General features: G+C 47.0%; 2 protein-coding genes across 2 annotated transcripts; one reads left to right on the top strand and one right to left on the bottom strand.

Moving 5' to 3' along the window:
- Window positions 1-2,320: 2,320 nt before the first annotated feature.
- On the bottom strand, window positions 2,321-18,283 carry LOC119895523 (tetraspanin-12-like). The gene is made up of 7 exons (XM_038708695.1): window positions 17,419-18,283; window positions 16,039-16,121; window positions 15,172-15,307; window positions 6,940-7,005; window positions 5,406-5,513; window positions 5,175-5,318; window positions 2,321-3,282 (listed from the first exon to the last, which is right to left on the bottom strand). Exons 1-7 carry the CDS (start codon window positions 17,482-17,484, stop codon window positions 2,938-2,940), a joined length of 948 nt encoding a protein of 315 aa, XP_038564623.1. The 5' UTR covers window positions 17,485-18,283; the 3' UTR covers window positions 2,321-2,937.
- Window positions 18,284-20,645: 2,362 nt separating this feature from the next.
- On the top strand, window positions 20,646-27,289 carry LOC119895520 (inhibitor of growth protein 3). The gene is made up of 12 exons (XM_038708685.1): window positions 20,646-20,793; window positions 20,927-20,998; window positions 22,648-22,748; window positions 22,826-22,891; window positions 23,141-23,237; window positions 23,331-23,402; window positions 24,171-24,287; window positions 25,506-25,669; window positions 25,784-25,974; window positions 26,324-26,516; window positions 26,619-26,657; window positions 26,759-27,289. The coding sequence occupies exons 1-12, from the start codon at window positions 20,766-20,768 to the stop codon at window positions 26,873-26,875; spliced, it is 1,257 nt and encodes a 418-aa protein (XP_038564613.1). The 5' UTR covers window positions 20,646-20,765; the 3' UTR covers window positions 26,876-27,289.
- Window positions 27,290-27,785: the final 496 nt, after the last annotated feature.

A 27,785-nucleotide genomic window follows, 5' to 3' on the forward strand; every position in this document is an offset into this window, starting at 1 on the left:
ATAATATAAAAAAGAGAAGCTTCCATGGTTTTAGTCCGGTGCGGTGTCTGAGTAAATCCAATAAAACATTGTCCTATTAAAACTCTCCAACAGGTCTGGCTGGTAAATGTTTCTTTTTGTCTTTGGACAGAATGTATGGAATCATGAACAGGCTGCTCCACCGTGTTTAAACTGCTTCAACTAAACTTTGTCTTTAGCTTCGCAGAGGGAGGAAAGGATTGTTGGATTTACTATTACGATTTGTTCTTTATTTTTTTGTTTAATGACCCCTGAGATGCATCTCAGGACCTCCTGGGAGGTTTGTCCACATGTGGAACTACTGGATGAGAGTCTTTTCAGTCACCCTTCCATAAAAATAATCCCGGTATAATGAACGGATGAAACCTGAAAACACTGCGTTCTACCTTTTTATCCAGACTAACTGTTAATGAATCATTTGTTCTGCTAAACACACCCGTGTGACACATGTCCCACCTGTCCCGCCTGTCTCACATGTCCCATCTGTCTGCCCTATCCCGTCTGTCTCACCTGTCCCGCCTGTCTCCCCTGTCCCGTCTGTCCCACATGTCCCACCTGTCTCCCCTGTCCCGCCTGTCCCGTCTGTCCCACATATCCCCCCTGTCCCCCGATCCCACCTGTCTAGCCTGTCTCCCCTATCCCGCCTTTCCTGCCTGTCTCACTGTCCCGCCTGTCTCACATGTCCCACCTGTCTCCCCTGTCCCACATGTCCCACCTGTCTCCCCTGTCCCGCCTGTCCCGTCTGTCCCACATATCCCCCCTGTCCCGCCTGTCCCCCGATCCCACCTGACTAGCCTGTCCCGCCTATCCCGCCTGTCCCGTCTGTCCCACATATCCCCCCTGTCCCGCCTGTCCCCCGATCCCACCTGTCTAGCCTGTCCCGCCTATACCGCCTGTCCCACATGTCCCCCCTGTCCCGCCTGTCTCCCCTATCCCGCCTGTCCCCCCATCCCACCTGTCCCGCCTATCCCACCTATCCCACCTTTCCTGCCTGTCTCACCTGTCCCACCTGTCTCCCCTGTCCCGCCTTGTCTCACATGTCCCGCCTGTCTCCCCTGTCCCACCTGTCTCACATGTCCTGCCTGTCCCACATGTCCCACCTGTCTCACATGTCCCATCTGTCTCCCCTGTCCCGCCTGTCCCGTCTGTCCCACCTGTCCCACATATCCCCCCTGTCCCGCCTGTCCCCCGATCCCACCTGTCTAGCCTGTTCCGCCTATCCCGCCTGTCCCACATGTCCCCCCTGTCCCGCCTATCCCCCCTGTCCCCCCATCCCAGCTGTCCCGCCTATCCCGCCTGTCCCACCTATCCCACCTTTCCTGCCTGTCTCACCTGTCCCGCCTTGTTTCACATGTCTCGCCTGTCTCACCTATCCCACCTGTCTCACCTATCCCACCTGTCTCCCCTGTCCCACATGTCCCACCTGTCTCACATGTCCCATCTGTCTCCCCTGTCCCGTCTGTCCCACCTGTCCCACATATCCCCCCTGTCCCGCCTGTCCCCCGATCCCACCTGTCTAGCCTGTCCCGCCTATCCCGCCTGTCCCACATATCCCCCCTGTCCCGCCTGTCCCCCCATCCCACCAGTCCCGCCTATCCCACCTATCCCACCTTTCCTGCCTGTCTCACCTGTCCCACCTGTCTCCCCTGTCCCGCCTTGTCTCACATGTCCCGCCTGTCTCACCTATCCCACCTGTCTCTCCTGTCCCACCTGTCTCACATGTCCTGCCTGTCCCACATGTCCCACCTGTCTCACATGTCCCATCTGTCTCCCCTGTCCCGCCTGTCCCACCTGTCCCACATATCCCCCCTGTCCCGCCTGTCCCCCGATCCCACCTGTCTAGCCTGTTCCGCCTATCCCGCCTGTCCCACATGTCCCCCCTGTCCCGCCTGTCTCCCCTATCCCGCCTGTCCCCCCATCCCACCTGTCCCACCGATCCCCCCTGTCCCCCCATCCCACCTGTCCCGCCTATCCCGCCTGTCCCACCTATCCCACCTTTCCTGCCTGTCTCACCTGTCCCACCTGTCTCCCCTGTCCCGCCTTGTCTCACATGTCCCGCCTGTCTGACCTATCCCACCTGTCTCACCTATCCCACCTGTCTCCCCTGTCCCACCTGTCTCACATGTCCTGCCTGTCCCACATGTCCCACCTGTCTCACATGTCCCATCTGTCTCCCCTGTCCCGCCTGTCCCACATGTCCCCCCTGTTCCGCCTGTCTCCCCTATCCCGCCTGTCCCGACTGTCTCACCTGTCCCACCTGTCCCCCCAGTCAAACAGTTGTTCTGAGGACAGATCAGCGTGATCCTGCTTTAATGCTCGGTTTTTATTCCAGTGGGAAAACGATCAAACGCTTCGATAACAAATATTATTCATCATTCAACACCATGCACATTTTCACAAGTACAGCTCTGATGAGCACGTGTGCTGAGGTTCCAGTGGGTCCTGACACGCCGCCACCAGCAACAACGCCGTCTTGTTCTGACACTCTGGCTGAAAAGCTTTTTTTAACAGTCTGTCGTCTCTTTAGTGGTGACCAAGCCAAAGTTTCTGTGGTCGTTTCCTTTAGTGCTTCGGTTCATAACGGCGTCCAGTGAAAAGCAACAAGTCCCAGAATCCACCGGGTTTCTGCAGAGTCAGCTCCTCAACTCTGCAGCGACTCATAACTCCGTCACATTTATGTAGTTTGTTCCATCGTTTCTGTCAGAAATAAAAAGCTTGTATCTCCAGGTGACGCCACTGACAGAAGATCAGACAGGAAACGAAGCAGTCGGGAAGCAAACGCTCAGTCCCGGGTGAAATAAAACCGAAGGTGAAGATTTGGGGAGGACGGGTCTGAGCTTATTATTTCTGACAGAATCGATGGATTAAACCACTGGAAGAAGCCCAGAATATCTTTTGGATTCCTCGGCTGAGTTCAGGCTACGACAGACGCTCCATCTCAAACTGGAGTCCGCTCGGCCTGACGGCGGCGGCGGTGGCGGCGGCGGCCATGCTAGTGCAGCTTCGATCTGTGCGGTTGCAGCCTGTCTTGGACGCTTCAGCTGAGGGGCCATGTGTCACCGTGAGGGGGGTGGAGTCATCTGGCGGCGGCGGTGTTGCAGAGTCCAGTTCCGGAGACTTTCGCCCGTAATAAAGCGCCCAGAGCAGCGTGAGGGTGAGCGCCATGGCCAGGATCTGAGCCACGCCGATGGACACGCCCAGGAAACGCAACACCTGCAGCTGCTTCGTCCCTCGAATGAAGCTGTAGATCTTTGGACCGCAGCCCTGAAACACAGAAGATCAAACCGCCGTCAGTCACGTGACTTTCATTAGAAACCAAAGAAACGCTTTGAGGCTGAGAAACGACTTCTTTTATTGGTCAGCAGCCGAATGTGAGCAGGTCACCTTCAATACGTTTAAATTCAGCTGCAGGAAAGACAGCTGGTTTAAATATGCAGGCCAGGGGCCCGAGGCCAGGGGCCCGAGGCCAGAGGCCCGCCGAGTTCTGCAGGGACTGTTTAATGATTCAACTACAGTTCTAAATAATATACACTGTACACACACTGTATACACACAGTACACACTGTATACACACTGTATACACACTGTACACACACTGAATACACACTGTACACACACTGTATACACACAGTACACACTGTATACACACTGTATACACTGTATACACACTGTATACACACTGTACACACACTGAATACACACTGTACACACACTGTATACACAGTACACACTGTATACACACTGTATACACACTGTACACACACTGAATACACACTGTACACACACTGTATACACACAGTACACACTGTATACACACTGTATACACACTGTACACACACTGAATACACACTGTACACACACTGTATACACACAGTACACACTGTATACACACTGTACACACACTGTATACACAGTACACACTGTATACACTGTACACACACTGTACACACTGTATACACACTGTATACACACTGTATACACACTGTATACACACAGTACACACAGTACACACTGTATACACACTGTATACACTGTACACACACTGTACACACTGTATACACACTGTACACACACTGTACACACTGTATACACACTGTATACACACTGTATACACACTGTATACACAGTATACACACTGTATACACTGTACACACACTGTACACACTGTATACACACTGTATACACACTGTATACACAGTACACACTGTACACACACTGTATACACACTGTACACACACTGTATACACACTGTATACACACTGTATACACACAGTACACACTGTACACACACTGTACACACACTGTATACACACTGTACACACACTGTATACACACAGTACACACTATATACACACTGTATACACACTGTATACACACTGTACACACACTGTATACACACAGTACACTGTATACACACTGTATACACACTGTATACACACAGTACACACTGTATACACACTGTACACACACTGTATACACACTGTATACACTGTACACACACTGTACACACTGCACACACTGTAACACACACTGTAACACACTGCAACACATTGCAACACACTGTAACACACTGCAACACACTGTACACACTGTACACACTGTACACACTGTAACACACTAACACATTGCAACACATTGCAACACACTGTAACACACACTGCAACACACTGTACACACTGTACACACACTGTAACACACACTGCAACACACTGTACACACTGTACACACACTGTAACACACACTGTAACACACTGTAACACATTGCAACACACTGTAACACACACTGCAACACACTGTAACACACACTGTAACACACTGTACACACTGTACACACACTGTAACACACACTGCAACACACTGTACACACTGTACACACACTGTAACACACACTGTAACACACTGTAACACATTGCAACACACTGTAACACACACTGCAACACACTGTAACACACACTGCAACACACTGTACACACTGTACACACACTGTACACACACTGTACACACTGTACACACACTGTACACACACTGTACACACTGTACACACTCCCTGCAGACTCACTTCACATTTCAGGTTTCAGCTCTGACTCTTTATGAGACGATCAGAGAAGATAACGTGTGATGGTTCAATCGTCCAATGAGAGGTGGCGGTGGCTCACCTCTTGGTGGAGGTCACTGAGGTCGTGGTAGTGGGCGTGGCGAGCACATCCTGGATACTGATTGGAGCAGCAGGAGTCAGGTGGCCACTCCATCTCTGTCATCTCCAGCCAATCGGTGAAGTAGATCACCCCGCAGCATTTAAACTGTGCACAGGTAAACACACAGCTGTCAGGTCACATGACAACAGCGTGTGTGTGTGTGTGTGTGTGTGTGTGTGCGTGACCTCTGACCTCTGTCTGGAAGCTGTTCCAGGTGTGTGTGAGCCACTGGTAACGCTGCAGGCCGAAGTTGGGCATCCGAGACTTCAGGCTGATCATGTCAGAGCGCTGCACCGCGGGCTGGACAGACGGACAGACGGGCGGATGAGGACTTAACGTTTCTAACACGTTACAGATTACAGTGATGAACACGTCATTAATGATCATCCATAACAGAATATTTGTTATTCTGTTCTTTTGCTTTTGCCACACGAAGTTCATTTTGATGGGAAAACATTTGAATGCAGGACTCCTCTTACCTTTCTGTTTTCTCTAATCACACAGAGAAAGTCCTCAGTCTTATTATTAGTTTATTTTTAATTTAGCTTCGTAGGGAAAAGACTTTCCCCAAAGGTTCTGGAAAACCGGATTTCAGGACTGGAAGCTAATGTGAGGTTTGTAAACCAGCTGCTTCTGGGCTGCAGGGCCACTCGTTCTTCCTGCGTACACGAGCACAGGTTGTCCTGAAGGTGGCGCCGGAGGAAGGATCATCAGATTCACAGAAAGGTCCACTGAGTCCTGACGTTCTCTGGCTTTCGCCAAATCTGGATTCATTCAGGTCTTTTCTGCAGTTTCTGGACACCTGAAGTCTTCACCTGTCAACATGTGACCTCTGAGTCACCCCCCCCGTGATAATCATCAGCCAGGTGCCTCAGCTATCTGCAATCCTGATAAAACAACACTCACACTGACTACAATACCCACAACCCCCTGTAGGCAGATGAGCCCTGCAGAGATGGGGCACAGGTGAGATAGTGAAGTTGGCCTGCAGGTACAAACACACAGCTGCTGTTTGTCCTTCTAATGAAGACTCCACCTGTTCAACCCCAGGAGCGTCTTCTTCTTCTACTGCTGTTTCTTTGAAGATCCTGTCCATGTTCACCTGATTTAATTAGCTTCATGTTCTGTAGTAGTTGTGTGTGTGTGTGTGTGTGTGTGTGTGTGTGTAGTAACTGCTGATGGTGAAACAGGATCTGACCTGAGAGCAGCAGCGAGCCGCTCGTGTCTGACATTTCTGGTTATTCTTAGCAGCGTAACTTCAGTTTCTACCAGCAGCTGAATATATCTGCAGCTGCTCACTAGCTCCTCTCTGATTGGTCGGTTTGAGACGTCCAGCGGAGGATCAAATATTCACATGCTTCATGAAAGTGAGAAACTTCAGCGTGTCGGGACAAAAACATCTGAATGACGGCGTAATTCTGAATTCATGAGGAAAGGTTAGGGTTAACACAACAAGTTGCTGTTGTTCTCAGATTCATTTATGATTTACCAAGAAAAAGTTATAATTTTAAGAGATATTTGAATATTACAAGATCATTTCAGGAGGAAATTAGACATTTGAAAATAAAGTCATTTGCAGGATGTTGTGGTTTTGTGAGAGAAAGCTGCTGTGGCACTTCAGTGATTTGATGTTCAGATTGTAAAAGTTTGGCTCTGAACAATAAGTAATATTTCAGACTGTTCTCTGCAGCTTTGGGTTGTGACGAGGAGGAAAGAGTTTTCTCACCTCGTCGTAGGTCCACACAGCGCTCGCCAACTCCACGCAGAAGATCACCAGCAGGCTGCAGAAATACTGAAGCAGAAGGAAAGACAGAGTTCAGCCTGAGAGGCGTTTGGGTGAAAACGTTAAACTAAGTTTATCTTACTTCACCTGGCGCTTCCTCGCGTGATTCTAACAACACGCCGCTGATAAAACACTTAACTGTGACTTTAACGAGTTTGACAGTTTGGTGTTTCTGCTAACACATCTGGATCGGTTCTATGTTCTCTGTACGTTCTCCTGTCAGATGTAAAGCTATTAAAGTGTACAAACTGCTTCACACACACAGTGCAGTGAAGATGGCTGTGAGTGTCCTCGACATATCAGCAAACTGACGCTGTAGAGCCCGTTTATAGCGCGCGCACACACACACACACACACAAATGCATTGCAACACACTGTAACACACTGCAACACACTGCAACACACTGTAACACACTGTAACACACTGTAACACATTGTAACGCACACTGTAACACACTGTAACGCACACTAACACACACTGTAACACACTGCAACACACTGTACACACACTGTAACACACTGCAACACACTGCAACACACTGTAACACACTGTAACACACTGTAACACGTTGTAACGCACACTGTAACACACTGTAACGCACACTAACACACACTGTAACACACTGCAACACACTGTACACACACTGTAACACACTGTAACACACACTGTAACACACTGTAACACACTGTAACACATTGTAACGCACACTGTAACACACTGTAACACACTGTAACGCACACTAACACACACTGTAACACACTGCAACACACTGTACACACACTGTAACACACTGCAACACACTGTAACACACTGTAACACACTGTAACACATTGTAACGCACACTGTAACACACTGTAACGCACACTAACACACACTGTAACACACTGCAACACACTGTACACACACTGTAACACACTGTAACACACACTGTAACACACTGTAACACACTGTAACACATTGTAACGCACACTGTAACACACTGTAACGCACACTAACACACACTGTAACACACTGCAACACACTGTACACACACTGTAACACACTGTAACACACACTGTAACACACTGTAACACACACTGCTACACACTGTAACACACACTGTAACACACTGTAACACACTGCAACACACTGTAACACACTGTAACACACACTGCAACACACTGTAACACACTGTAACACATTGTAACGCACACTAACACACACTGTAACACACTGTAACACACTGCAACACACTGCAACACACTGTAACACACACTGCAACACACTGTAACACACACTGTAACACACTGTAACACACTGTAACACACTGTAACACATTGTAACGCACACTAACACACACTGTAACACTGTAACACACTGCAACACACTGTAACACACTGTAACACACACTGCAACACACTGTAACACACACTGCAACACACTGTAACACACTGTAACACACTGTAACACACACTGCAACACACTGTAACACACTGTAACACACACTGCAACACACTGTAACACACTGTAACACACACTGCTACACACTGTAACACACTGTAACACACACTGCAACACACTGTAACACACTGTAACACATTGTAAAACACTGTAACACACTGTAACACATTGTAACGCACACTGTAACACACTGTAACGCACACTAACACACACTGTAACACACTGCAACACACAGTACACACACTGTAACACACTGTAACACACACTGTAACACACTGTAACACACACTGCTACACACTGTAACACACACTGTAACACACACTGTAACACACTGTAACACACTGTAACACACACTGCTACACACTGTAACACACTGTAACACACTGTAACACACACTGTAACACACACTGCTACACACTGTAACACACACTGTAACACACACTGTAACACACTGTAACACACACTGTAACACACTGTAACACACTGTAACACACTGTAACACACTGCAACACACTGTAACACACTGTAACACACACTGCAACACACTGTAACACACACTGTAACACACACTGTAACACACTGTAACACACTGTAACACACTGCTACACACTGTAACACACTGTAACACACTGTAACACACACTGCTACACACTGAAACACACACTGTAACACACACTGTAACACACTGTAACACACACTGTAACACACTGTAACACACTGCAACACACTGTAACACACTGTAACACACACTGCTACACACTGTAACACACACTGTAACACACACTGTAACACACACTGTAACACACTGTAACACACTGCAACACACTGTAACACACTGTAACACACACTGCAACACACTGCAACACACTGTAACACACTGTAACACACATTGTCACGCACACTGTAACACACTGTAACACACTGCAACACACTGTAACACACTGTAACACACTGTAACACACACTGCAACACACTGTAACACACACTGTAACACACTGTAACACACACTGCAACACACTGTAACACACACTGTAACACACTGTAACACACACTGCTACACACTGTAACACACTGTAACACACACTGCAACACACTGTAACACACTGTAACACACTGTAACACATTGTAACGCACACTAACACACACTGTAACACACTGTAACACACTGTAACACACTGCAACACACTGTAACACACTGTAACACACTGCAACACACTGTAACACACTGTAACACACTGTAACACACACTGCAATACACTGTAACACACACTGTAACACACACTGCAACACACTGTAACACACACTGCAACACACTGTAACACACACTGTAACACACTGTAACACACACTGCTACACACTGTAACACACTGTAACACACACTGCAACACACTGTAACACACTGTAACACATTGTAACGCACAGTAACACACACTGTAACACACTGTAACACACTGTAACACATTGTAACGCACACTAACACACACTGTAACACACTGTAACACACACTGTAACACACTGTAACACACATTATAATACACACTGTAACACACTGTAACACACACTGTAACACACTGTAACACACTGTAACACATTGTAACGCACACTAACACACACTGTAACACACTGTAACACACACTGCAACACACTGTAACACACTGTAACACACTGTAACACACACTGCAACACACTGTAACACACACTGTAACACACTGTAACACACTGCAACACACTGTAACACACACTGTAACACACTGTAACACACACTGCTACACACTGTAACACACACTGTAACACACTGTAACACACATTATAATACACACTGTAACACACTGTAACACACACTGCAACACACTGTAACACACACTGTAACACACACTGTAACACACTGTAACACACACTGTAACACACTGTAACACACTGTAACACACATTATAATACACACTGTAACACACTGTAACACACACTGCAACACACTGTAACACACACTGTAACACACACTGTAACACACTAACACACTGTAACACACATTATAATACACACTGTAACACACACTGTAACACACCGTAACACACTGTAACACACTGTAACACACTGTAACACACACTGCAACACACTGTAACACACACTCTAACACACTGTGACACACTATAACACATTGCAACACACTGTAACACACACACTGTAACAAACTGTAACACACCGTAACACACTGTAACATACTGTAACACGCATTGAAACACATTGCAACACACTGTAACACACACACACTGTAACACACTGTAACACACCGTAACACACTGTAACACTGTAACACACATTGAAACACACTGTTACACACTGTAACACACATTGTAATACACACTGTAACACACTGTAACACACATTATAATACACACTGTAACATACACTGTAACACACCGTAACACACTGTAACATACTGTAGCACACACTGTAACACACTGTAACACACATTGAAACACACTATTACACACTGTAACACACTGTAACACACATTATAATACACACTGTAACATACACTGTAACACACCGTAACACACTGTAACATACTGTAGCACACACTGTAACACACTGTAACACACATTGTAATACACACTGTAACACACACTGTAACACACTGTAACACACACTCTAACACACTGTAACACACACTCTAACACACTGTAACACACTGTAACACACCGTAACACACTGTAACACACTGTAACACACACTGTAACACACTGTAACACACACTCTAACACACTGTAACACACTGTAACACACCGTAACACACTGTAACACACTGTAACACTGTGTAACACACATTATAATACACACTGTAACACACTGTAACACACACTGTAACACACTGTAACACACTGTAACACATTGTAACGCACACTAACACACACTGTAACACACTGTAACACACACTGCAACACACTGTAACACACTGTAACACACTGTAACACACACTGCAACACACTGTAACACACACTGTAACACACTGTAACACACTGCAACACACTGTAACACACACTGTAACACACTGTAACACACACTGCTACACACTGTAACACACACTGTAACACACTGTAACACACATTATAATACACACTGTAACACACTGTAACACACACTGCAACACACTGTAACACACACTGTAACACACACTGTAACACACTGTAACACACTGTAACACACACTGTAACACACTGTAACACACTGTAACACACATTATAATACACACTGTAACACACTGTAACACACACTGCAACACACTGTAACACACACTGTAACACACTGTAACACACACTGTAACACACTAACACACTGTAACACACATTATAATACACACTGTAACACACCGTAACACACTGTAACACACTGTAACACACTGTAACACACACTGCAACACACTGTAACACACACTCTAACACACTGTGACACACTATAACACATTGCAACACACTGTAACACACACACACTGTAACAAACTGTAACACACCGTAACACACTGTAACATACTGTAACACGCATTGAAACACATTGCAACACACTGTAACACACACACACTGTAACACACTGTAACACACCGTAACACACTGTAACACTGTGTAATACACATTGAAACACACTGTTACACACTGTAACACACATTGTTATACACACTGTAACACACTGTAACACACATTATAATACACACTGTAACATACACTGTAACACACCGTAACACACTGTAACATACTGTAGCACACACTGTAACACACTGTAACACACATTGAAACACACTATTACACACTGTAACACACTGTAACACACATTATAATACACACTGTAACATACACTGTAACACACCGTAACACACTGTAACACACTGTAACACACATTGTAATACACACTGTAACACACACTGTAACACACTGTAACACACACTCTAACACACTGTAACACACACTCTAACACACTGTAACACACTGTAACACACCGTAACACACTGTAACACACTGTAACACACACTGTAACACACTGTAACACACACTCTAACACACTGTAACACACCGTAACACACTGTAACACACTGTAACACTGTGTAACACACATTGAAACACACTGTGTAACACTGTAACACACTGTAACACACACTGTAACACACACTGTAACACACTGTAACACTGTGTAACACACATTGAAACACACTATTACACACTGTAACACACTGTAACATACACTGTAACACACCGTAACACACTGTAACATACTGTAGCACACACTGTAACACACTGTAACACACATTGTAATACACACTGTAACACACCGTAACACACTGTAACACACACTCTAACACACTGTAACACACACTCTAACACACTGTAACACACCGTAACACATTGCAACACACTGTAACACACACACACTGTAACACACTGTAACACACTGTAACACACCGTAACACACTGTAACACACACTGTAACACACTGTAACACTGTGTAACACACATTGAAACACACTATTACACACTGTAACACACTGTAACATACACTGTAACACACCGTAACACACTGTAACATACTGTAGCACACACTGTAACACACTGTAACACACATTGTAATACACACTGTAACACACCGTAACACACTGTAACACACACTCTAACACACTGTAACACACACTCTAACACACTGTAACACACCGTAACACATTGCAACACACTGTAACACACACACACTGTAACACACTGTAACACACTGTAACACACCGTAACACACTGTAACACACATTGTAATACACACTGTAACACCCGCTGATCCTGAACAGAAACATCTTCATCAGTAAATGTACTGAGTGGAAACAGGAAGTGTGGACGAAGCAGCCGAGCTTAAGTTTAGTCGGAGGAGTTTGGTGTCTTTATGACTATTTATAATCGACCTTTTCCTGGTTTCCCAACAGACAGAAATATCTGACCTCAGATCTGCTGCATGGAAACAGAAGATGATCACAGGTTTGATCAGATCAGATTAATGACGTGCTTTGTGTGAATCATGTGTCTCTAAATGACCCATCAGAAACATCCGGAAGCTGCATTACACCTCTACAAGTGTTAGAGCCACGTCTGGCTGTGAGTCTGAGGTGACTTCAGCTTCCGTTGGAGTTTTACCTTCAGCTGATAAATCATCCATCTGCAGTGTTTCAGAAGGGATGGTGAAGTACTCTGATCTTTTACTTCAGTAAAAGTACTGATACCACAGTGTTACTACTACTACTACTACTTAAAGTATGAAGTAAAATCCCTCATTATGCAGAAGTTATCCAATTAATTAATATGTATTATTGGAATTTTATTCCTGATTCATTTAAGATGAATCTGAACATTGTCAAAGTGCAGCTACAATGTGCAGTTTATAAACTGATCACATGTTAATCTGCATTCTTATCTGAACAGACGTTCAGTACTTGAGCTGGTTTCAGAACAGTCTTACAAGCAGCTGGTCTGTGGACGGGGTGAGTTGGAGCAGTTGTTTCCTTTGTGATGTGGTTTCCCAGGTGTCTCGGGGGTGACTCAGGTAGGGTGGGTGCACTTCCTGAAGTCTGTGTTGATTTCCCATCACCCCCTCTGGGAGTCCATTCAGCAGACTGCAGCTGCACTCTGTGTCCCAGCGTCTCGTCTTTCAGAGACAGGCTGAAGGGACCGTCTTATCTCCTCTGTGGGACAATACAGACACCTGACACCTGGCCCCGCCCACTCAGGTAGCAGCAGAGAGGTGATCTGGATCACAGACTGACCTCCGTTCAGACTTTTGACTTGATTTAATGAGGAGGATTCAGCAGCTCGTCCTGCAGCTGATGCTCAGAGTTCATGTTGTATTAAGGTTAGACACAAGCGACGGGTAATGTTGTGTACCTGCTGCAGGAACCTGCTGACTGTAAAATCTGTTCATGTTCATCACATGAGTAATCAGATTACTCCCCAACCTCATTTACGATAGACCGCAATCACACTGTGACTTTGAGACACTAGTGGCAACTTTGGGCTGGAAAATGTGGCGAAAACTTTTGTCAGGAATGATTAAATTTCTGTGTTTTTAAACCTTCACATATGTTGGTGTTGGAATAACTAACCGGCTGCAGCAGTTGCAACATTTTGCTGGAGAGAAGAGACAAACCCCTTTCCCTCGTTTCCACAGGCGTCTTCCTGTCACCAGGAGTCCCTCGTAGGGATCCTTTCCATGATGTTGTCAGACACCTGGTAAAACAGTCTTAGCCTGTCGGCGGCAGAAAGAAGCTCTTTCTGTGGATGCTGTTTTGACAAAGGAATATGTTGGAGCCGCTGCAGCTGCCGACCGAAGCATCTACTGCACGATTCAGGACCTTCTGTACCTACAAGTCATTGCAACACCAACATGTGGGAACGCAGAGCCCAGGTTTAAAAATACTGAAACTATCCTTTAAATCATTTTTCCACCTGTTTGATTCAGATTGACATCGAAACATCCAACACGTGTAACTGCTTCTACATGAGAGCAAATATTGCAGATTTATGTACATTTTAACTTTTTAACGTTCATTGTGTTTATTACAAATTTGTTTTCATCATCAACCGCAACTCAATGAGAGTGTAAAGCGTACATTTGCGTTCATGCAGAGTCCAGGAGGATCTGGTAAAGTCAACATGTTGCATGTGACAACATTTGCATGCAAACACTAATAAAAAGCGGTCTGGGTGAAAACGTACCCAGGACAGCAGCAGCAGGTTACATCTGAGCGTGCCGCAGTATCCCACCATGGCCACGATGATGAGGAAGCAGCACACAGTGATGATGACAGGATGAACAGCTGGAGAATAAGTGAGGATGGCTGCTTCCTCCAACCTGCAGACACAGAGATACAAATACAGTCCAGACGTCTCTATATTTATCTCTCTGCTGCAGCGCTGTTAATCCAGCAGCTCGGCTCTGTCAGAGTCCTCACTGGGTTTACACAAAGACCAGTTCACTCAGGATCCAGGTCCTGGACACTGTTCTTCACTAACACATGTCCTGTGTAATTACGTCATCTGTGCCAAAATGTCAGTCTCATTGTAAAATGCACTTTAGAAAAGTACTTAGAAGGACAATATTCTGCATGCATTTTGACTCTTTCATTAAACTTTCCTCTTTAAAATGTTCTTTATTTTCTTCATGAGATAAATAAGATTTGCTTTATCATGCTGGAGTCAGGTATGAAGGTGACTTATAAGGATTACTATAAATACCAAGCAGCTGAGACAGACTCGTTGATGCTGGGAAATACATATGATCATTCTTCTAACTTTCTGAAACAGACAATCTGACATCACACCCAGGTCATGCTGTGATTGGTCAGCTGCGTAGAGGTAAGGAAGTAGGTTCGAAGGTTTCATGAGGTCACCACTGAACATCTCCAGGAGAGACTGAACATGTGAGATGTCGAGACAACAACACAGAGACTCAGACACTGGAGAGAGAGGCAGGGTGATGTCAGACGACCTGGTTTATGTGAAGCAGACTGAGACCTTGAGGCTCCTCATCAGGATCAGGTCTGATTGTGTTACCTGAGCTCTGTCTGTCTGTGTGAGACTCACCTGGTGTGGGCTGTCAGGGTCAGGACGGTGTTCAAGGGGTCTCTGATCCAGGCTGCCACTCCCAGCACACATGCTGACATCAGCTGGACACAAACATATAAACACACATGGATCAGTTTCTGCTGCCTACAAATAACATCTCAGTATGTGAAACATGTTCTCACAGACAGACGTGGCCTACTTTCACTGAAACTTTAACTTTCTCTACAAACTCTAACTTTCACTGAAACTTTAGTATTCACTGAAAACTCTAACTTTCAAGCCAAACTTTTACAAGTGGAAAGGGTTACTGAGTACATTTACTCAACTACTGCATTTAAGTTATGGTGCTACAACATAATTCCATAAGGTGGCTCATGTATTTAAAATACATATTAGAATTATGTAATCTGTATTTCATAGGGTCGATGAAAATAGTTTCAAATTTTGCGTCAAAATACTAATGTTTTATATTTTTTAGTTTAAAAAACTGTAAAATACTTTGTGAGGGGCCTACATAATGGCATCATGAAAAGTGCTGCCTCTGATTGTGGCTTCCTCAGTAATTTGCCCAGACGTGTAGAGAAAGACAGTACAGAAAACTGATTCGGACCTGAAGAAGAAGGTCGAGGTGAGAAATGTGCAGGTTTCTAGCTTTCCAGACAGTTTGGAGTCCGTTTAGCAGCTGAGGTTAAATCCTTCACCAGTTTATGTTCCAGCTAACTATCTGACCCGAGCAGTAGCCCTCACAGTTAGCTGCTACTTTCAGCCTGTGTTGAGTTTTCATCAGCTGCGCAGAGCTGAGCAAACTGTTAAACATGAAGCTGTTATTTTAAAAGAAACCTTCACCTGGGTGATCCCATGTGAGGATCCGAGCTGTCTGAAGTATCGGCAGGTGATGGACTTAAAATGGGGGTCTTTGGTTTCTTATTTGAAAATACATGTTAATATATTTTGTTAATATTTCTAAACATTAATGTGAAATTATAACATGAAATGTGTGAGGTTGTGATCTTAACTACCATGTCAATTATCACATGTTAAGTTATTTGGCATGTGAGACGTTGCATGTTAAAGCACATGTGGATAAAAGTGAAATGTGTAAATTCACATTTGATAAATATCTGATCTTCACATGCAATAAAATCACAGGTGTTTATTGGTGAAATTCACACATGTGAAATGCGTGAAAGCCACATTTTTACATATGAAAAGGTTTCCACATGTCAAACAGGCATGTGGAAAGATGTGAAGTTCTAACCTGATTGTTTTAGTTTTGCACGTTATTAAGTCACATGCTGTTTTCGTATTATGCTCTCTTTTGCTGTCATGATCGATTAGTGATTAATAAAGCTATCAGAATCAGCTCCAGCCCCTGACAGAGTGAGACAAAGTTCTCACCCAGAACAGCAGGTTGAGCGCGAACAGCAGACAGCGCAGACACCTCACCGCGTCCTCCCGAGCCATCCCGACCGGAACTCCGGGGTCCAGCTCATCTGAGCCCGGGGCACCATGGCAACATTTTCACTGCCAACACACAACACAGAGCCCGGAGAGATGTGTGCGGAGATAATCACTCATTAGAGAGGAGCCCCTTCTCGGAATCTGCGGCTGCTCCGTGCGTAAAAACCGCATTCCGCTCTCTGCGCGTCTCCCACTCGGCTCCGTCCGGTGTCTTGTTTTAGCAGCTCGTGTTTATCCGTGAGAGGCTCCAGGAAACTTTCACAACAGGTGGTTTCTTACTTTCCCTCAGCCCCGCCGGGGTGATGGAGGGTTCGGTGCTGACACTAGCGCACCGCGCGGATCAGTTAAAAAACACTTCACGCGGATCCACGCGATTGCATTGCTTTTCTTCTGTGACCCAAAAACTTCAAACCGAAACTCCAAAGCTTAAAAACACTAGCCTACTCAAAATAGACTTTAGACTACACTTAACAAAGATCCACCAGTCTGCGTTAAATCCTCTCTACAATCAGACTGTGACGCGTAAACTTTCCTTCAGCAGCCTCAAAACTCCAAACTGTCGAGCTGGAGTCCGGAGGGTTGGCTGCGGTTGTAGCCGGAGCCTGCAGCAGTTTGGAGGGGCGGTGCGCTGTCCCGTCCCGTCCTGCCGCTTCTTCTTCTTCCTCACTAATTAACTGCGTGCAGCAGCCTCCCTCCCTCCCCCGGCAGTCAGTGAGTCCTGGGGGAGGACAGAGGAATGTGTCCGCCTCCAGCCGCAGAGCCGCGGGGTCAGCGGGCCAACAGGCTGAGAGTGTTGTTGTGTTGAAGAGGATGAAGCTGCAGGGACACATGGAGGCCTCTGCCGGCAGGACAGCAGCATGCAGAGGGAAACATGGCGCTTAATAACGTGCATATATCAATTTATGGCCAAAAGTATGTGGACACAATCTGCCAGATAGATAAAGGATGCGTAAACAGCAGAACAGCGGCAGGGTTTTCACATCAGAGCTTTCAGAGTCACAACAAAAGTCTCAGATAGAGCCTAGTTAATATAAAAATAAGAAACTTTATTTAACAAAGTGCTCTTAAAAGCTGTTCAGCAGAAATACAAGAACAACAGAAAACTCTCTGTAAATGTGCACACAAAAATAAAACAGCCTGAGGATGCTGATTCCTCAGTTTGGAATTTAATAATTCTAGTTGTGAAATGTTCCCATGTTGGCTGAAGAGCAGGAGGCCCCTGTGCCAGTTATCATTCAGGGAGAGGGAGTGAGGAGGGTGGACATACAGGTTCAAGAAAAACTGGACTGGTATCACAACTCTGACACCCTGTTCAGGAAGAGCAGGAGGCTCAGATCCTTCAGTGTGTACAACAGGCTCCTGCAGACCTGTCTAGGCCTATGTGAGCCCTGGGGTGCCGGCACCGGGGCCGCTGAGGCCTGCGGACTCAACCAGCTGGTAAAGAAGACCGGCTCTGTACTCAGGCTGGAACTGGACAGACAGGAGGGTGAAGTTCAGGATCAAACCCATCCTGGATGACTCTCACCCCACCAGGTGCCATCAGACTGTCCAGCAATGAGACCACAGCCTCTACAGGCCCGAGCTTTATTTACATCTCCTATTTCTTTTCACTTTCTCTATTTTCTGCCCTTGTGTTGCTGCAACAACCCATTTTCCCTGCTGGAGATCAATAAAGGTTTATCTGAAATACTTGATCCCTGAGGGGAAGTTCATTATTACAATTTCTGACTTGCAGATCAGTGCGATTAAGAAATAGAATAATAATAGAAAAATAAAATAAAGGAGTGTGGATGTGCTCAGTATTTTACACTATTAATAGAACTGATGAACAGTACTGAAGAAGTAGTAGTGATAATGAGAGGAGCAATATTGCACAGGATGTGAAGTACTGCACTACAAGGTCCAGTTTAACAACTGAGGGTCTAAGTGTTTGACCCTCTGAGGGAGGAGTTATAAAGTTTGATGGCCACAGGCAGGAAGGACTTCCTGTGGCGCTCTGTGGTGCATTATGGGGGATGAGTCTGTCACTGAAAGTGCTCCTGTGTTTGAGCAGCACGTCATGGAGCGGGTGGGAGACATTGTTCAGGATGACAAGTAGCTTGGACAGCATCCTCCTCTCTGAGAGCCCAGCTCCACTCCACAGCGTCACTGGCCTTGGATCAGTTTGTTGAGCCTGTTGGCGTCCGCTACCCTCAGCCTGCTGCCCCAGCATGCAACAGCAAACAGGACAGCACAGACTCATAAAACATCCTCAGCATCGTCCTGCAGATGTTGAAGGACCTCAGCCTCCTCTGGCCCTTCCTGTAGAGGGCTTCAGTGTTCTTGGTCACTCCCAGGTCCTTGTAGTCCTCCACACTGTCCACACTGATCCCCTGGATGGAAACAGGGGTCACTGGTGCCTTGGCTCTCCTGAGATCCACAACCAGCTCCTTAGTCTTTGTCACAATCAAAGTCCCCCACCACAGCTCTGTACTCAGCCTCCTCACCTGCTGATACATGCTGTTATATGTTATGTAGACTTTAAGACTCAAATGACAGAATACAATATCTAAGTATTATATCATTTTACATTTTTCTCCTTTGGGTTAGGTATTTCACTGCATGAGGCTACTTGTGGACGAATAGACCGCGGAATCTTAAATTAGCTTTTTTTTTTTTTTAATGTAATCAGAATCAGGTTTATTGCCAGGTACATTTTCACATATGAGGACTTTGCCTTGGTATATTTATAAAAATGTGTGCTTAACAACACATAAACATAAATATCAGTTTATCTAGCACACTTAAACCAAACAAGGTGCTTTACAACGGCAATAAAACATTAATTAGAGTATGCAGTATATCACAGACTTTAGAATAACTATAGAAATATAAATACAGAAAAAGTGAAGAGATCAAAAATGTGTAATTAATGGTGTGAATTTACCAAATATGATCAATATAGGCTGGTGACTAATGTTTAATCCTGACATAAAGGTGGAAATGCTCAATAAAATAAGTTAATAAATCGAATAAAATCATTCGGGGACTCAGTTGAGGATATTTTTACAAGAGAAAAGCGCGGATCACGTGTTGAACTACAACTCCCATAAGGCGTCTGTTCCTACAACGCCAAACAACGCACGCGTGAGTTTCCGCCAATCAGAACCCAGGCAGCCGCCCGCGTCACCGTCTCTGACCTCAGCATTTCGGGTATTTTTTTCTGAGCGACTCAGCGGCTGGCGGCGCCATATTGAAAGATCAGATCCGTTTCATAAAACGCTGAAAACGTCGAATTTTCCGCCATGTTGTACCTGGAGGATTATCTCGAGAGTGAGTGTCTGACTCTAACAAAGCGTTGCAGGTGTTTTTGGCGCGTTTTGTGTATTGAATGTGTGTTATTATCCGGGCCGAGCCGTCCGGGCCGTTAGCCTAGCCGTGCTAACGTCTTCTTCTTCTCCTGCAGTGATCGAGCAGCTTCCCATGGACCTCCGCGACAGGTTTACGGAAATGAGGGAGATGGACCTGCAGGTTCAGAGTACGTAACGGAACCGCCGGGTACCGAGCACCCGGTTCCACATGGACACACAGCGAACAGCTTTCTGACGGCTCTCTGAAACATACGGCGACATTATTTAGATTAGCTCCCAGTTAGCACAGCAGGCTAACCGCGTCACCTAGCAACAGACTGAAGTTTTAGATTATTTACATATTTATTATTTACTGCCGTACATGCGGAGCTCCTCCTGCTCTGTCCTGTTGTACTTCAGATTAGCAGATCACTGTCTCCCATCACAATAATCACAAGTTATTTATTCCCGGGGCGGTTTCTTGTGTCACAGTTGCTCACTTTCTTAATCAGGAATAGACATAATAATGAAACGTTGTTCAGAATAAAATAAACAAATCTAAACGGAGCAATATTAAGATGTGTGTAACTATGAGCTACTGGTGCACTTTTATAAGTTTGTTAACTTTAATGTTATTTATTTCATCTCGTGCTGCACATAGAGATAAACATACAGTGGACAGAATAATTATAAATCTGGGTGTGTAAAACAAAACAATGTTGCCGTTATTTACATGTGGATTTGCACTTACATACATACATAAATTATAAAATTGACAAAGTGTATAAGAATAATTAGGAATATGTGGCAGTTAGAGAGCAGAGTTTTAATGTCCTGGACAGACAGTGGTCAGTAATATGCAACAAATCTAAATAAAGCAACAGGATGAATGTTAACAATAACAGCTGACTTTCATTAAAGCTGAAATTATTAATAACTGAACATCGGTGGTTTTTAGACGGTCGGTCGGACGTAACAAGACTTGGACTCTTTGGAGAAACCGAGATCTCTCTGCTTTTACAACATCTCATAAATTAATCGAGAAATAATTTCCTGCTTGATCAACTATGGAACTAATCAGCACGTGCAGTCCTGATGCAGACGGCGTCACAGACTTCATCATAGCCTTTTCATAGATTGGACATGTGACGATAGAAAAACGTCTGTCGTCTACGATTATGCTCCATTGTTTATATGGTCGTGTCGCCAATTCCACACTTTACTGTAATATTTTGGTGAGGGGACAGCGCTTTGCACCGCGGTGAGGTCAGGTTGAAGTCGACATCTATCGCCTGTCTGGAGCTGTTGTGGTCCCTCATGTTAGCTTTGCGGCAGCTAGTAGCGTCAGTTTGCTAATCCACACCCACTCTACCATGGTATTCGTCATGGCGGTGGATATTGATTGAATTTACAAAATAATTTCTATATTGAAATGAATTTTTTGTCACATCACGGAGCAGGTAAAGGAACAAGGAGCTGCCGATCATTTGGTTCCACGTTCAAAAGCTCATTAACAACCAACCTCCACAGCACGAAGCTCCCCTGCTGCTGTGGAGACGCAGTTACAGGCGGACGTCTCTGCAGATTTAGACCCTGACCTCAGACTCGAGATGGCGGCGGGCGTCTCCAGGATATTTAGGTACAGAGGGAGGAAGTGGAGATGCAGCAGCCATCTTTATATCCAGCCTCGGTGAAAACACTGTGACAGTTTGGTCCCAGGACAAGGATGTCCATCACCGTTTAAGTCGACTTAGTTTCTGACCTAAACAGAAGTTTTGGACCTGAAGTGAGCTGAATATAAAATGCTAATAATAATATAATGATTGTGTTTGTGCAGACGCCACCGATCAGCTGGAGCAGAAGGTGATCGAGTTCTTCGTCAACGCCAAGAAGAACAAACCGGAGTGGAGAGAAGAACAGATGGAGGTCATCAAAAAGGTGCGTCTGACTCGCCGATCAGTTCTGAGGAGGAAGCGCTGAAGCTGCAGAGAGTTCATTATAGATCTGTGTTTCAGGATTATTACAAAGCTCTGGAAGATGCAGACGAGAAGGTGCAGCTGGCCAATCAGATTTATGACTTGGTGAGCATCAGTTTGTCAGAGATCACTATTATATATCTATTAATGTGTCATGTTGGTGATTATATCTAAGTTTATTCACAGTGAAGGAAGGTTTGCCCTGTTATTCACGTCAGCGTCCACCAGAGGGCGGTCAGACACCTCCTCCATGTCAGAGCCGGTGTCCTCGGCTCAGTCTGTCTTACATGTAGTCAGACGGAGGTGAAACGTCTCTCCTGTATCGTCCTCAGTTCGTTTGGTTTCTGTTCTCAGGTGGACCGTCACCTGCGTAAACTGGACCAGGAACTGGCCAAGTTCAAGATGGAGCTGGAGGCCGACAACGCCGGCATCACGGAGATCCTGGAGAGACGTGAGACACGTTCCAGTCCTGAACGCTGATGAGTCCTTTAGAGCTGAGGAAGCAGAGTGTCTTTAACTGTCTTCTTCTTCTTCTGCTCCTCAGGATCTTTAGAGATGGACAGTCCGTCTCAGCCGGTCAACAACCACCACGTCCACTCTCACACGGCAGCCGAGAGTAAGTACTGCCTCCTCTTCAGGCGCTGGGTCGGTCCTGGATAGGGTTGGGTACACAAACCTGGTACCAACATGGAACCGGCTCCTATATGACCTCATCTGGTCATTTCGGTGCCACTTAAGCTGCTTTTCCAGCACCAGCTCAGCTCGCCTCACTTTGGCTGTGCTCTTCTCAGAAGTGGATTTAGTGATGAAATTCCATACGAAAACTGTAAAATATAAAACTTTCTGTTGCTGGCCTCTGTCTGGTGCAGTAATGATGATGCAGTGAATAGAGACGATTCTCTCTGACCAGTCAGCAGTCTGCTGTGTTTTCACATCACATTTTAGTATCCCTCAGCTCGCTTGGAACTTTGACGGAGGTGATACGAACACAAACAGGCCTAAATACAGCAGCGAAGCTTAAGAAGACCAGGTTAAAATAGATTTTCTACTTCTCTGCTGCAGACTGTTGACGTGCACCTTAAACAGTTAATATGTTCAAGTTAAAGAATTTAAAACCTTTATTTTAAACATCCTCTCTTTAATGTTTAAAGTATCGTTTTAAAAGGATTTATTTGGCACCGGAGTCGTAAAAAACCCAAACGATACCAAACTCTGGTCCTGGATCCCCCCCCCCCCCGTCACCAGCAGCGTGTCGGACCAGTAGAGCCGGGTCAAAGGTCATTCAGAGACCGACAGCTTGATTCAACAGTAAACATTCTGCAGAGCTTCATCTCTCAGTTTAATGTTTTCACTCAGAGCGTCTGTGGTCTTTGTGTCACGACAGAGAGGAAGTACAGCGCCCCAACTCACCACACCACAGAACACGTTCCTGAGAAGAAGTTCAAGTCTGAAGCTCTGCTGTCCACGCTCACATCGGACGCCTCCAAGGAGAACACACCAGGTAGCACACACGCTCACCAGGTAGCCCACCAGGTAGCACACACGCCCACCAGGTAGCACACACGCCCACCAGGTAGCACACACGCTCACCAGGTAGCCCACCAGGTAGCACACACGCTCACCAGGTAGCCCACCAGGTAGCACACACGCTCACCAGGTAGCCCACCAGGTAGCACACACGCTCACCAGGTAGCACACACGCTCACCAGGTAGCACACACGCTCACCAGGTAGCACACACGCTCACCAGGCTCACCAGGTAGCACACACGCTCACCAGGTAGCCCACCAGGTAGCACACACGCTCACCAGGTAGCCCACCAGGTAGCACACACGCTCACCAGGTAGCCCACCAGGTAGCACACACGCTCACCAGGTAGCCCACCAGGTAGCACACACGCTCACCAGGTAGCCCACCAGGTAGCACACACGCTCACCAGGTAGCCCACCAGGTAGCACACACGCCCACCAGGCTCACCAGGTAGCACACACGCCCACCAGGCTCACCAGGTAGCACACACGCCCACCAGGCTCACCAGGTAGCCCACCAGGTAGCACACACGCCCACCAGGCTCACCAGGTAGCACACCAGGTAGCACACACGCTCACCAGGTAGCACACCAGGTAGCACACACGCTCACCAGGTAGCACACCAGGTAGCACACACGCTCACCAGGTAGCACACCAGGTAGCACACACGCACACCACGCTCACCAGGTAGCCCACCAGGTAGCACACACGCTCACCAGGTAGCACACCAGGTAGCACACCAGGTAGCACACCAGGTAGCACACACGCTCACCAGGTAGCACACCAGGTAGCACACACGCTCACCAGGTAGCACACCAGGTAGCACACCAGGTAGCACACCAGGTAGCACACACGCTCACCAGGTAGCACACCAGGTAGCACACACGCCCACCAGGCTCACCAGGTAGCACACCAGGTAGCACACACGCACACCAGGTAGCACACCAGGTAGCACACACGCACACCAGGTAGCACACCAGGTAGCACACACGCACACCAGGTAGCACACCAGGTAGCACACACGCACACCAGGTAGCACACACGCACACCAGGTAGCACACCAGGTAGCACACCCGCACACCAGGTAGCACACACGCACACCAGGTAGCACACCAGGTAGCACACACGCTCACACATGCTTGCCCCCCTTCACCTGAGTGTACAGCTGACATTGAGTTGTGTCCTGTGCAGGCTGCCGTACCAACAGCACGACCTCGGCCACCAACAACGTGTACAGCGTGAACTCCTCTCAGCCTCTGGCCTCCTACAACCTGAGCTCCCTGCCCGCGGGCCCCGGGGCTGGGGCCGGGGCCATCACCATGGCCGCCGCTCAGGCCGTGCAGGCCACCGCTCAGGTCAGTGTTTCCGGGACTCAAATGCCAGGACCATTACTGTGGTCATCGTTCTCAGCGCAGCATGTTGTAGGTGATGAACCTGGCGTTGCTGATGGTGTCTGTCCCCGTGCTCAGATGAAGGAGGGCCGTAGGACGTCCAGTCTGAAGGCGAGCTACGAGGCCATCAAGAACAACGACTTCCAGCTGGGCCGAGAGTTCGCCCTGGCCCGGGACAGCGCCGGGTACTCCTCCTCCGCTCTGGCCTCCACCCTCACCCAGACCCTCACCCCCACCGCCGCCTCTGACTCCAGGGGCCGCAAGTCCAAGTAAGACCTGTTAATTTGTTTTGGTGACGTTGCGGCGGAAGCTGCGCGACATGTAGTTAGATGTTTGGGGAGTGTCAGGCTACGCCGTCGACTCGCTCGATCTGCGAGACAGATCGCAGCTGTTAGCACGCACAGCGTCACCGGGCTACGACACAACGTTAACCGCTAGTTTTATTTTGAAAGTCTAACCGGATGTCGCGTGTTTATTGTTGCTAACTTGACCGCGGCGCCGTGGAAACACGACCCTGAAGGTACCTGGGGCGATAAAGACCAGGAGTCGGTGTGTGATGAGAAGATCCAGGTGTGTTACACATGTTCACAACACACGTCTGCTCTTCCTGTCTCTCAGAAGCAGCATCAAGTCCTCCAACCACCAGTCCTCCTCCTCCTCCTCCTCTTCCTCCCTGTCCTCCTGCTCTTCGTCGTCTGCGCTGGCTCAGGAACTTTCCCAGCAGGCCTCAGCGCTGCCGGAGGCCGAGGCCAACAGTCAGGTGGACTGGACCTACGACCCCAACGAGCCCCGGTACTGCATCTGTAACCAGGTACGGGGACGGACAGCTGGCCAATCACTGAGCGACGTGGCTGTGATGTCGTGTGTCCTGTATTGGCCAGTAATGATCAGGTGTTGTCTCGATGTTTTGCAGGTGTCCTACGGAGAGATGGTCGGCTGCGACAACACAGACGTGAGTATGATTGATTTGCGAGTGATTGGTGGCGAGCGATCGGACCGCTCGAGTCTCTGATCCGGGACCGGGAGTTCTGACCATGTGTCCTGTGTCTGCAGTGTCCCATCGAGTGGTTCCACTACGGCTGCGTGGGCCTGACCGAGGCTCCCAAGGGGAAGTGGTTCTGTCCTCAGTGCACGGCCGCCATGAAGCGCAGAGGCAGCCGCCACAAATAGAGGGTCCGGCCGCCCCGCCCTCATCAAGCACAGCTACCGTCGGCCGCCCGGGGTCAGAGGTTGGCAGGCTGGGAACACGTTGTGCCAACAGGAAGCGTTCTGGGACTAAACCATTTCACCGCCGCCCCCCTAACGTTCTGGACTTTCCAAGAATCCTGCAGGTTTCTGTTTGTTTTCTTTATTAACACAAGTCAGACTTGATTGGTCTGATGATGCGGATCCATCAGGACCTGGTCCCTCTGGACGGACCTGCTGAAGCCCTGAACGTTTGGTCTCCAGTCGAGGGACCAGAGAAGCTCTCTGAACCTGTTCCGGTGTGTCCAGGTGTGATTCTGTTCTGTACCTCACCTGGCCAGGTCAGAGGTCAGGCTGTGTGTACCTGGAGGACTTTAAATAAACTGGACCTGAACTCGTTCTGTTCTCAGACCTCTTTTCTGTTTGATTCTGGCCTCTTCTGGTCCAGGTCTGATCTTCAGGTCTGGACTCTGTAACGGATCCAGGCTTTAGTTCTTGGTGTTTCTCCTGTGACGAGGTTCAGACCTGATGATGTAATCGTTTGTGGCCCTCCAACTCATTAATTACACGTTTTAATAATTCAGAGTCCAGGTTCCCCTGAAAGACTACAAACAGGGTGTTTGGACTACAACTACAGAAGCCTGGAGGGGCCTGCTGCGAACGACCACATGTTTCAGAACAAACTCACAAACCTGTCGCTGTGTGTTACTGTGTGTGTGTGTGTTACTGTGTGTGTGTGTGTGTGTGTGTGTTACTGTGTGTGTTACTGTGTGTGTGTGTGTGTGTGTGTGTGTTACTGTGTGTGTGTGTGTGTGTACTGTGTGTGTGTGTGTGTGTGTTACTGTGTGTGTGTGTGTGTGTGTGTGTTACTGTGTGTGTGTTACTGTGTGTGTGT

Source organism: Micropterus salmoides, unplaced genomic scaffold (genome assembly GCF_014851395.1).
Source record: "Micropterus salmoides isolate LMB-PRFRI ecotype aquatic unplaced genomic scaffold, ASM1485139v1 Ms_hic_scaffold_9, whole genome shotgun sequence".
NCBI lineage: Eukaryota > Metazoa > Chordata > Actinopteri > Centrarchiformes > Centrarchidae > Micropterus > Micropterus salmoides.